The 12,735-nt window shown below is 38.8% G+C and overlaps 1 protein-coding gene across 2 annotated transcripts in view; it reads right to left on the reverse strand.

The window, feature by feature from the left end:
• Nucleotides 1-12,735, reverse strand: part of TAF7L (TATA-box binding protein associated factor 7 like) — an 81,111-nt gene that overhangs the window by 27,763 nt on the left and 40,613 nt on the right. Inside the window, exons 3-4 of one of the 2 annotated variants that reach the window (XM_077989195.1) lie at nt 11,852-11,971; nt 3,821-4,002 (exon numbers count right to left, since the gene is read on the reverse strand). In XM_077989195.1, coding sequence (XP_077845321.1) covers nt 3,821-3,831 — 11 coding nt within the window. In that variant the 5' untranslated portion in view covers nt 3,832-4,002; nt 11,852-11,971. The remainder of the gene's footprint in view (nt 1-3,820; nt 4,003-11,851; nt 11,972-12,735) is intronic. The other variant, XM_001092487.5, reaches the window with a different exon arrangement.

Here is a 12,735-nt window from a genome sequence, read left to right on the forward strand (position 1 = left end):
ATCCCAGCTACTAGGGAAGTTGACGCACAAGAATCGCATGAACCTGGGAGGCGGAGGTTGCCTTGAGCCAAGATCGCGCCACTGCACTCCAGCCTGGGTGACAGAGCGAGACTCCGTCCAAAAAAAAAAAAAAAAAAAAAAAAGAAGGAGAAGAAGAAACTAGTACTCCTGACAGAGGTGTCTCAGGGAGCATCCCTGTGGGTAGAGGAGGGGAGCACAATAACTGCTCACTTATAAATTCAATCATCCAACAAATGTTAGTTGAGAATTTAGTGTGCCAGACGGGATTTGAAACACTTATTAAATGCTTAAAATATAGTTAAGTGTTTCATGGGAAGGAGGCAAAAATTATCCTTCAGAAATTTACAATCTACTTAGAGCATACACATATGTAACTTTTTCATTATTGCCAAAGTTCCAGCCCCTTCATAAGAAAACAGGGAAATATAAAGTGGAAGAAAGAAAAGGATATGAATTATGGTTTCTTTTGGTAGAGGAGAGGTGATCCAAGAAGCAACATGATGTACAAATACAGAAAAAAAAAAAACTGTCCTATACGTACTATCATATTGTCAGGTACATAGAGAGTGTATTTCCGGGTTCTAGTCTGTCATGCTGCAGTTTCTTTTCAATAAGTTCTTTTGCATGCCTTTCCCTATAAAGCACTCGTCTCCCTCCCTAACTATGCTTCAGTTTCATCATTATAGCATATATGCAGTTGCATGTGTTCCTTCAATGTAAGTTTATTAGGTATCGGAAATTGTCCTAAGGTCATTAATAGCTAACATTCACTGAGTGTTTATGTGCTAGACTCTTTGCTAGTGCTTCGTATGCGATATTTCACTTAACTCTCACAATTGCCCTCTGAGTTTGGTATGATTATGATTCTGTTTATTGATTTTTGTTTTCAGATTAGCAAACTGAGATTTTAAAAGGTTAATTAACCCTATCTTTCATCATATACAAAAATCAACTCAAAATGGATTGAAGACTTAAATGTAAAACCTGGCACTATGAAACTACTAAAAGAAAATATTAGGGAAACTCTCCAGGACATTGGACTGGGCAAAGATTTTTTTTTTTTTTTTTTTTTGGTAAGACTTCAAAAGCATGGATGACAAAAGCAAAGATAGACAAATGGGATCACATCAAGGTAAAAAGCTTCTGTACAGCAAAGGAAACAAACGACAAAGTGAAGAGATAACCCACAGAATGGGAGAAAATATTTGAAAACTATCCATGCAACAAGGGATTAATAACCAGACTATATAGGGAACTCAAACAACTCAGTAGTGCAAAAAATAAATAAATAAAAATAAACAGTTAATCCGATTTTTAAATGGGCAAAGACCTGAATAGGTCTCAAAAGAAGAGATACAAATGACCAACAGATACATAAAAAAATGCTCAACATTACTAATCATTAGGGAAGTACAAATCAAAACCACAATGAGATATCATCTCATCCCTGTTAGAATAGCTATTATCAAAAAGACAAAAAAATAACAAATGCTGACAGGGATGCAGATAAAGGGGAAACCTTGTATACTGTTGGTGGGAATATAAAGTAGTACAGTCATTATGGAAAACAGTATGGAGGTTCCTCAAGAAACTAAAAATAGGCCAGGATGGTGGCTCACACGAGTAATCCCAGAACTTTGGGAGGCCAGGCAGGAGGATCACCTGAGCCCAGGAGTTCGAGACCAGCCTGGGTAACATACTGAGACACCATCTCTACAAAAATAAATAAATTAATTAATTAACTAATTAATAAGAAACTAAAAATAGAACTTTCACTTGGCCCAGCAATCCCATCACTAGGTATAGGTATATATCCAAAAGAGAGGAAATCAGTATATCAAGGAGATCTGCACTCCCAAGTTTATTGCAGCACTATTCACAATAACCAAGATATGGAATCAACCTAAGTGTTCATCAGCGGATGAATAGAAAAAGAAAATGCGGTATATAGGCCAGGCGTGGTGGCTCACGCCTGTAATCCCAGCACTTTGGGAGGCTGAGGCGGGCGAATCACGAGGCCCAGAGATTGAGACCATCCTGGCCAACATAGTGAAATCCCATCTCTACTAAAAATACAAAAATTAGCTGGGTGTGGTGGTGAACGCCTGTAGTCCCAGCTACTCAGGAGGCTGAGGCAGGAGAATTGCTTGAACCCGGGAAGCAGAGGTTGCAGTGAGCCGAGATCACACCACTGCACTCCAGCCTGGTGACAGAGTGAGACTATGTCTCAAAAAAAAAAAAAAAAGAAAAGAAAAAGAAAAAGAAAGAAAATGCAAAATGCGGTATATACACACAATGGACTCTTATTCAGCCATAAAAAGAGTGAAATCCCATCATTTGCAGCAACATGGATGGAACTGGAGGCCACTGTGTTAAATGAAATAAGCCAGACATAGAAAGACAAATACTGCGTGTTCTCACTCATATGTGGGAGCTAAAAAAGTAGATCTCATGGAGGTAGAGAATAAAATGGTGATTACCACAGGCTAGGAGGGGAGAATGAAGAGAAGTTGATTAAGGGGTATAAAAATACAATTCAGTAGAAGTAATAAGTTCTAGTATTCAGTAGTACATTAGGGAAATTATAGTAAACAATAACTCATATATTTCTAAATAGCTAGAATAGAAGAACTGTAATATTCCCAATACAAAGAAAAGATAAAAATGTTTCAGGTGATGGATATCCCAATTACCCTGATTTGATCATTACACATTGTAGACAAGTATCAAATATCACATGTGTCCTCCAAAATATGTACTATGATTATACATGAATTAAAAAGAAATATGTAAGTTGTGGATAAATTTGATCAGTTATTTATAATAATCAAAATTTTGTTTTCTAGGTATTAGATTTTGGTATTATACACAGACTCTAAACTTCTAATTATTTTAATATACTTTTAAATATAAAAAACCTACAATTTTTCTTGATATTATGTATTAGCAGTCAACCCTAGAGTGTGATTTTTCTTCTCAGATCTATGTATATGCCTAAACTATATTTTATTTAAGTGTATTATGTATGTAATATAGGAGAGACAAGAACTCAACATAAAATCAACAAAAAATGGACATGTAATAAGATGTCCATTATATTTTTGATGCTTACTATGCATCAGAATTTTGGGAGGAGTTTTTTTTTTAAATGCAGATGTAAAGTTCCTATCTTTTCAGAGATTCCGATTCAGTTGTCTTGGGGTGAGGCATGGGTATTGCTCTAGGTATATTTTTAAATTTCAGATTTCACATTATTCCAATGTGTAGCCAGGATTGAAAGCCGTTGTATATCTAGTTTCATTGGAGCATAGGCAAAGGAGGAGTCAAAAAGAATTGACTTTTTACATCCTGCACTCTCTAGGAGAGAGTCTGAAACTGGGAGATGTGAACTTTTCCTGGAAAGACAGGTACTGTCTGCTATGTCTCAAAAAAGTCTGGATTAGATTTTGCTTAAGACAATCCACATTTCTTTGCTTATTACTAACTTTACAAGTAACATCAGCCTCCTTGATACTTCAAAATTATAAAAGGATGTGCCCGAAATAAGGTGTTTGAGCATTCTTTCTAGATACTTGAGTGTCTAAAATTGTCATTCTAGTTTATCCATTAGTATACCTTGTGAGTTTGCTAACAAGGGGAACTGACAAGATCAAGTTTTAAAGTTGTGAGGCTGAATGCCGGATCCCGATTCCTGGTAAATTTACCAAATTAGCTGGGCCAGGTGACTTATCCCTATAGTCCCAACCCTTCTGGAGTCCGAGGTGGATGGATCGCTTGAGCTCAGAAATTCAAGACCAACCTGGGCAACATGGTGAAATTCCATCTCTAAAAAAACTATGAAAATTAGCCGGGCATGGTGGCATGTGCCTGCGGAGATACTCGGGAGACTGAGGTAAGAGGATCACTTGAGCTTGGGAAGTCGAGGCTTCAGTGGTCCAAGATCGTACCCCTGCACTCCAGCCTGGGTGATAGTGTGAGACACTGTCTCAAAAAAAAAAAAAAAGTATTAAATTAGTGACCCTGTATTATCTCTTAAAAGTTAGATATTCTAAATTTATTGATGTACAATTTATGAAGCCCTGAAGAATTTGTAATAAAATTTTGTAGATAAATAAACAAAAATATGTAATTAAAATGAAAAGGTTAATTAACTTGACCCATGTCACACACCTAATAAAGGGCAGAACCAATAATTTATTTAAGCCCAGTTCCATTTGATTCTCACTACTGCCTATGTCTCCATATTCAGATCTCTCCTGCATAGTTAGTCTCCTTTCTACCCTCCCCTCCTGAGCCCCTGCTAACTTCTACTTTCTGTCTCTATGAATTTGCCTATTATAGGTACCTCATATAAGTGGACTCATGCAGTACAGTGGCCCTCTGTATCCTTGGATTCTGTGTCCATAGTTTCAACCAATTGTGGTTTGAAAGTATTTGAAAAAAAAATGGATGGTTGCATCTGCATTGAATATGTACAGAATTTTTTTGTCATTATTCCCTAAACAATACAATATAGTATCTATTTACATAGTATTTACATTGTAATTAGGTATTATAAGTAATCTAGAAATGATTTAACATATATAGGAGGATGTGTGCAGGTTACATGCAAATACTATGCCATTTTATGTAAGGGACTTGAGCATCTGTGGATTTTGGTACCTGCCTGGGGAGCCTAGAACTAATCCCCCACAGATATCGAGGGATGACTGTATTAGCCCTTTTGTGTCTGTCTTCATTTGCTTAGCATAATGTTCTCAAGGTTCATCCATATTGTAGCATGTATTATAATTTCATTCCTTTTAAAGACTAATAATATTCCATTGTATGGATATATCACATTTTGTTTATCCATTCATCTGCCGATGAACATTGTGTTGTTCGTAACTTTTAAATATTGTGATGAATGCTGCTACGAATATTGGTGCAAAAATATCTGTTTGAGTCCCTGCTTGCAATTCTTTTAAGAAGATACCTAGAAGTGGAATTGTTAGATCACACAATAGTTCCATGTTTAGCTATTTGAAGAACCACCAAACTGTTTTGTACAGTGACTGTACCATTTTACATTCTTACCAACAATGCACAAAGGCTTCAATTTCTCCATGTCCCTGCCAACACTTGTTATTTTCCACTTTTAAAAAATAATAGGCATCTTAATGGGTATGTAGTAGTATCTCATTGTGGTTTTACTTTCCATGTCCCTGATGGCTAATGATGTTGAGCACCTTTTTCATGTGCTAATTGGCCACTTGTATCTCTTCCTTGGAGAAATGCCTATTTTATTACTCCAAGGAAGAGATACAAATGGCCAATTAGCACATGAAATATTGAATAGAAACGTCTATTCAATATATTCAATTTCAATATACTCCTAGGTTTTTTTTAGTTATCATAGATGGGCTTGCTTTTTTACTTTCTTTTTCCACTAGTTCATTGTTGGAGTGTATAGAGTTACTACTGATTTTTGTATGTTGACTTTGTATTCTGCAACTTTATTTCCCATTTATTAATTAGGTTAGTTGGGTTCTACTTTGTGTTGTTCTGGAGTTGTAAGAGTTCTTCATATATTCTGGCTGGGTGCGGTATAATCCCAGCCCTTTGGAAGGCCAAGGCAGGCTGATCACTTGAGGTCAGGAGTTTGAGACCAGCCTGGGCAACCTGGTGAAACCCCATCTCTACTAAAAATACAAAAAAATAAATTAGCCAGGTGTGGTGGTGGGCACCTGTAATCCCAGCTAGATAGCATCCTTTGGTACACAAAAGTTTTTAATTTTGGTGAAGTCCAATTTATCTACTATTTCTTTTGTTGCCTGTGTCTTTGTTGTTATATCTAAGAAATCATTGTCAAATCCAATGTCATGAAGCTTTTCCCCTATGTTTTCTTCTAAGAGTTTTATAGTTTAAGGTCTTACATTTAGGTCTTTGATTCGTTTTGAGTTAATTTTCTTTCTTTCCTATGTAATCCCACTTCTCTATTTTTGCTTTTGTTGTGTGTGCTTGGGAGGTGTTAGCCATAAAATCTTTGCCCAGACCAATGTCCTCAAGTATTTCCTCTATGTTTTCCTTTAGTCATTTCATAGTTTCAGGTCTTACACGTAAGTCTTTAATCTATTTTGAGTTGATTTTTATATATGGTGAGATATAGGGGTATAGTTTCATTTTTCTTCATATGGATATCCAGTTTTCCCAGCACCATTTATTTAGTAGACTGTCACTTCCCCCAATGAATGTTCTTGGCACCTTCGTCAAAAATTAGTTGGCTGTAAATACATGGGTTTATATCTGCATTCTCTATTCTCCTCCATTGGTCTATGTGTCTGTTTTTATGCCAGTACTATGCTGTTTTGGTCACTATAGCTTTGTAGTATATTTTGAAGTCAGGTAGTGTGGTGCCTTCAGCTTTGTTCTTCTTACTCAGAATTACTTTGGCTACTCAGAATCTTTTGTAACTCCATACAAATTTTAGGATTTTAAAAATATTTCTATGAATAATGTCATTAGTGTTTTGATTGTGATTGCATTGAATGTATAGACAACTTTTGGTAACAGATTACTTTTTCAAAATGTTGATTCTTCCAATCCATGAACATGAAAGTCCTTCTATTTTTTTGTCCTCTTCAATTTCTTTCATTAGTGTTTTATAACTTTTTCATCTTGGTCTTTTACCTCATTTAAATATATTCCTAGGGTGTTTTGTTTTTGTTTTTGTTTTTTGTTTTTTGTTTTTAAGACCGAGTTTCACTCCATCACCCAGGCTGGAGTGCAGTGGCATGATCTTGGCTCACTGCAACCTCTGCCTCCCGGGTTCAAGCAATTTGCTGCCTCAGCCTCCCGAGTCGCTGGGATTACAGGTGCCTGCCACCACACCTGGCTGATGTTTGTATTTTTAGTAGAGATAGGGTTTCAACGTATTAGCCAGGCTGGTCTCAAACTCCTGACCTCGTGATCCGCCTGCCTCAGCCTCCCAAAGTGTTGGGATTACAGGCATAAGCCACTGCGCCTGGCCATTCCTAGGTATTTTTTGTTTTTATTGTAAATAGGATTGCTTTTTTCGCTTTCTTTTTCCACTAGTTCATTCTTGGGGTGTATGGAGTCACTTTTTTTTTTTTTTTTCGAGATGGAGTCTCACTCTGTCGCCTAGGCTGGAGTGCAGTGGCACAATCTTGGCTCACTGCAACCTCCGCCTCCTGGGTTCAAGTGATTTTCCTGCCTCAGCCTCCCCAGTAGCTGGGACTACAGGCATCAGTCACCATCCCCGGCTAATTTTTTGTATTTTTAGTAGAGATGGGGTTTCACCGTGGTAGCCAGGATGGTCTCGATCTCCTGACCTCATGATCCGCCCACCTTGGCCTCCCAAAGTGCTGGGATTACAGGCATGAGCTACCATGCCCAGCACTACTGATTTTTATATGTTGATTTTGTATTCTGCAACTTTACTGAATTTGTTCATCAGTTCTAACAGTTTTTTGCTGGAGCTTTTAGGGTTTTCTCTGTATAAGATCATGTTGTCTACAAACAGGACAATTTGTCTTCCTTTTTTTCCAGTTTGGATTCTCTTTATTTATTTTGTTTGCTGAATTACTCTGGCTTAGACTGCCAGCATTACATTAAATAAAACTGGTGAAAGTGGGTATGCCTGTTTTGTCCTAGATCTGAAAGTAAAAGCTTCCGACTGTTCCCTCTTTTTGTGTTTATTGTAAATTGGATTTATTGTAAATGGGATTGCTAGTCTGATGCTGGCTGTAGGTTTGTTATACACAGCCTTTGTTGTGCTGCTGTACATTTCTTCTGTACCTAACTTTTTGAGACTTTTTATCATGAAGGGATGTTGAATTTTATCAATTGTGTTTTTCTGAGTTTATTGAGGTGATAAAATGATTTTTATCCTTCATTCTGTTGATGTGTTATATCACATTTATTGATTTGCATACACTGAAACTCCCTTGCATCCTTGAGATAAATCTCAATTATGGTGAATGATCTTTTAAATGTGCTCCTGGAATTGGTTTGCTGGGGATTATTTTGTTGGGGATTATTGCTTCTATGCTCATCATGGATATTGGTCTACAGCTTTCTTTTTTTGTTGTGTCCTTGTCTGGTTTTGGTAGCAGAGTAATGCTGGCCTAATAGATTTTCCAAATGAGTTTGGAAGAATTTTCTTCTGTTCAGTTTTCTGGAAGGGTTTGAGAAGAACTGATATTAGTTTTTTTGGTGGATTTTGTTTTGTTGTTGTTGTTGTTTTTGTTTTGTTTTTTTGAGATGGAGTCTTGCACTGTCGCCCAGGCTGGAGTGCAGTGGGGTGATCTCGGCTCACTACAAGCTCTGCCTTCCGGGATCATGCCATTCTCCTGCCATAGCCCCTGGAGTAGCTGGGACTACAGGCACCCGCCACCACGCCTGACTAAGTTTTTGTATTTTTATTAAAGACAGGGTTTCACTGTGTTAGCCAAGATGGTCTCGATCTCCTGACCTCGTGATCTGCCCACCTCAGCCTCCCAAAGTGCTGGGATTACAGGTGTGAGCCACCGTACCCGACCTAGTTCCTCTTTTAAAGTTTAGTAGAATTCAGCAATGAAGTCATTGGGTTCTGGGCTTTTCCTTGTTGATGTTTTATTGGCTCAATTTACGTCTTTTTATTTTTATTTTATGTATTTATTTTTTTGAGATACAGTCTCACTTTGTTGCCCAGGCTGGAATGCAGTGGCAGGATCTTGATTCACTGCAACCTCTGCCTCCTGGGTTCAAGTGATCCTCATGCCTCCGCCGCCCAAGTAGCTGGGATTACAGGCATGTTCCACCAGCATGTCTAATTTGTATGTTTTTAGTAGATACAGGGTTTCGCCATGTTGGCCAGGCTGGTCTTGAACTCCTGGCTTCAAGTGATCTGCCTGCCTCAGCCTCCCAAAGTGCTGGGATTACAGGCATGAGCCACCACACCCAGCTAATTTACATGTTTTTACGTTGCCCATCTACTATAAACTTGTTATAGTTATTATTATTTTTGATAGCCTTCTAGTTTTCATACTAGAGATCTGAGTGGTTTACACATCACAATTACAGTATTAAAGTATGCTGAATTTGTCTGTCTACTTACTTTTACCAGTGAATTGTATGCCTTCCGATATTTTCTTATTGCATGTTAGCATCCTTTTCTTTCAGATAGAAGAAATGCCTTTAGCATTTTTTGTAAGACAGTTCTTGTTGTGATGAATTCCCTTAGTTTTTGTTTGGGAAATTTTTCATCTCTCCTTCACATCTGAAGGAGATAAAGCTTTGCTGGGTACAGTATTCTCATTTGGCAGTTTCTTCCTTCAGCACTTTGAATATGTCACCCCACTCCCTCCTGATCTATATGGTTTCTGCTGAGAATTCTGTTGCCAGACAAATGGGAGCCCCTTTATACATTATTTGCTGCTGCTTCCTTTTTTTGGGGGGGGGGTGGGGGATGGAGTTTTGCTCTGTGGCCCAGGCTGAAGTGCAGTGGCATGATCTTGGCTCACTGCAACCTCTGCCTCCCCGTTCAAGCAATTCTCCTGCCTCAGACTCCCAAGTATCCGGGATTACAGGTGTGCACTACCACGCCTGGCTAATTGTTATATTTTTAGTAGAGACGGGGTTTCACCATGTTGCCCAGGCTGGTTTCGAACTCCTGACCTCAAGTGATCCTCCCACCTTGGCCTCCCAAAATGCAGGGATTACAGGCCTGAGTCACCGCACCTGGCCCATTATTTACTTCTTTTCTCTTGCTGCTTTTAGGACCCTCTCTTCATCCTTTACCTTTGAGAGTTTTATTAGTATATACCTTGGTACTGTTTTATTTGCACTGAATCTGTTTGGTGGTGTTTGGCCTTCCTATACCTGGATACTTATATCTTTATCTAGGTTTGGAGAGTTTTCTGTGCTTATTTTTTTTAATAAGATTTCTAGGCCGGGCGCGGTGGCTCAAGCCTGTAATCCCAGCACTTTGGGAGGCCGAGACGGGTGGATCACAAGGTCAGGAGATCGAGACCATCCTGGCTAACCCGGTGAAACCCCGTCTCTACTAAAAAATACAAAAAACTAGCCGGGCGAGGTGGCGGGCGCCTGTAGTCCCAGCTACTCGGGAGGCTGAGGCAGGAGAATGGCGTGAACCCGGGAGGCGGAGCTTGCAGTGAGCTGAGATCCGGCCACTGCACTCCAGCCTGGGTGACAGAGCGAGACCCCGTCTCAAAAAAAAAAAAAAAAAAAAAAAAAAAAAAAAAAAAGATTTCTAGCCCTTGCTCTTTCTCAGTTTCCTCTTTAAGGCCAGTGTCTCTTAGATTTGCTTTCTGAGGTTAACAACAGAATTGATTGTGCAGAAGAAAGACTCAGTGAGCTTGAAGACAGGCTATTTGGAAATTTAGTTGGTTAATGCATTTCTTAGTTCCAGGATTTCTGTTTGACTTGTTTTATTATTTCGAGCTCTTTGTTAAATTTCTCTTATAAAAAATACTGAATTGATTTTCTGTGTTTTCTTAGAGTTCCCTGAATTTCCTCAAAACTGTTATTTTGAATTATTGATCTGAAAGCTCATGTGTCATTGTCTTGTTGGGATTGGTCACTGGCTTATTACTTTGTTCATTTGGGAAGATCATGGTTCCCATTTACTGTTGTTTCTTATGAATATATGTCTATGGCTTCACATTGAAGGATTAGTTATTTATTCCAGTCTTTGCTCTCTGGCTTGGTTTGGTCCTTCTTGAGCATGTTTGATTAGAAGTTCTAGGCAATTTGCTTGTTGAGTCCCCTTAATCCCAGATTGCTGTTTCCTTTTTGGCACTAGTTAGCCAAGATTTGCTGTAGTTCTTACAAAAGTTCCGAGCATTGCCCCAGATTGGGGGGCTGGGAATCCCAAAGGGAATATCCTGCCTGTGTGGGAAGGCTGGCTAAGTTAGTGGCCAGAGGACCCTAGGAGCGTGCCTCCTACAGCACGATGCTGCTGAACTGCCTCTCTGATTTGGTATCTCCTTTGACTGAGATAAAGAGCAGCTCCTGAGTTTCCCTGCAATGGTGTCCTAGCCACACCTCCACTGTTCGTTCCTAGCTGCCCTCAGGGGTTTTTCTCCTTCCAGACACTCATGATGCTTCCCATGGGTTGAGCAGGAATGGCTTTCCTACAAAGGAACCCAAGATAGTAAGAGAGCTGGCTGTCCACCTCAATCTTGCTTTTTCCAGTGTAGAAACCAGGAATCCAGGGGGACTTTTCTGCAAGGTGCCTGGCAGCTGGGGAAAGAGGTGTTGCAGGTAGAGGTGTCTGTTTCTCTTACCATCTAGTCACAGTTTTTCAATTCTTTGTGGCCCCAGAGATTGACACAGTCTCAGTTTTGAGTTCTGGGATATTGCTAGTAACAAGCTTGGCACTGAATAGTTGTTTTTAATTTTTTGTCGGGGAAAATGAAGCCAGATTGCTTCTACTCCACCATTTTGGTGACTGTCCCTTGGGTTTTCTATGTATACAAGCACACATGAGTGAAAAGAGATAGAAAATTTAATCTCATTTTTCTCCACTATATATACAGTTTTTCCTATCTTATTTCATTCTCTAGAATAGCATTATCTAATAGAATTTCCTGTGATGATGCAAATGTTCTGTAGTTGCACTGTCCATTATAGTAGCCACTGACCATGTGTTGCTACGGGGCACTTGAAATGTGGTTAGGGGGCCAAGTGCCGTGACTCACGCCTGTAATCCCAGCACTTTGGGAGGCCGAGACTGGTGAAGTCAGGAGGTCAAGATCAGCCTGGCCAACATGGTGAAACCCCGTCTCTACTAAAAATACAAAAATTAGTCGGGCGTAGGGGTACATGCCTGTAATCCAAGCTACTCCGGAGGCTGAGGCAGGAGAATCACTTGAACCTGGGAGGTGGAGGTTGCTGTGAGCTATCATGCCATTGCACTCCAGCCTGGGCGACAAGAGCGAAACTCTGCCTTAAAAAAAAAAAAAAAAAAAAGAAGTCTCAGTCACAGAAGGATAAATATCACATGTTCTCACTCATGTGTGAGAGCTAAAACAATTGATCTCATTAGAAGCAGAGAATAGAATAATGGTTACTAAAACCTGGGAAGAGGAGGGGGAGAGGTTGGTTAACCAATACAAAATTACAGTTAGAGAGGAGAAATGAGTTCTGGTTTTCTATTGCACAGTAGGGTGACTGTAACTAACAATAATTTATTGTATATTTTCAAGTAGCTACAAGAGAGGGTTTTGAATGTTCACAACACAAAGATATGATAAATGTTTGAGGTGATAGATATGTCAAGTACCCTGATTTGATCATTACACATTGTATACATGTATCAAAATATCACCCTGTACCCTGTAAATGTGTACAATTATTATGTGTCAATTAAAAATTAAAAATAATAAAACAAAATTTAAAAAATAAAAATTAAAAATTAACTAGGTAGACCTCTAATATTGTAGCTTTTTTCTACTGCCAGTAAACCAATTCCTGAATCATGTATTTTGTTAACACTTCGCAATAAGTGTAACTACTTTTTCAAATAGAAAAAACATTATTTTAAAATAAAAATTATGCCCTATTTAGTTCAGTTAGTACCTGGATTTTTCCATTTCTCAGTCATCTGTGACAAGGTAGAAATCTGTTCCCCCTCTTGAACATAGATCATCATTACATAGAGCCCAGGACACTTAAGATGCACTTATGATCTTACCATTCATATTCAATTGT

This window comes from Macaca mulatta, chromosome X, assembly GCF_049350105.2.
Source record: "Macaca mulatta isolate MMU2019108-1 chromosome X, T2T-MMU8v2.0, whole genome shotgun sequence".
NCBI classification, from domain to species: Eukaryota; Metazoa; Chordata; class Mammalia; order Primates; family Cercopithecidae; genus Macaca; species Macaca mulatta.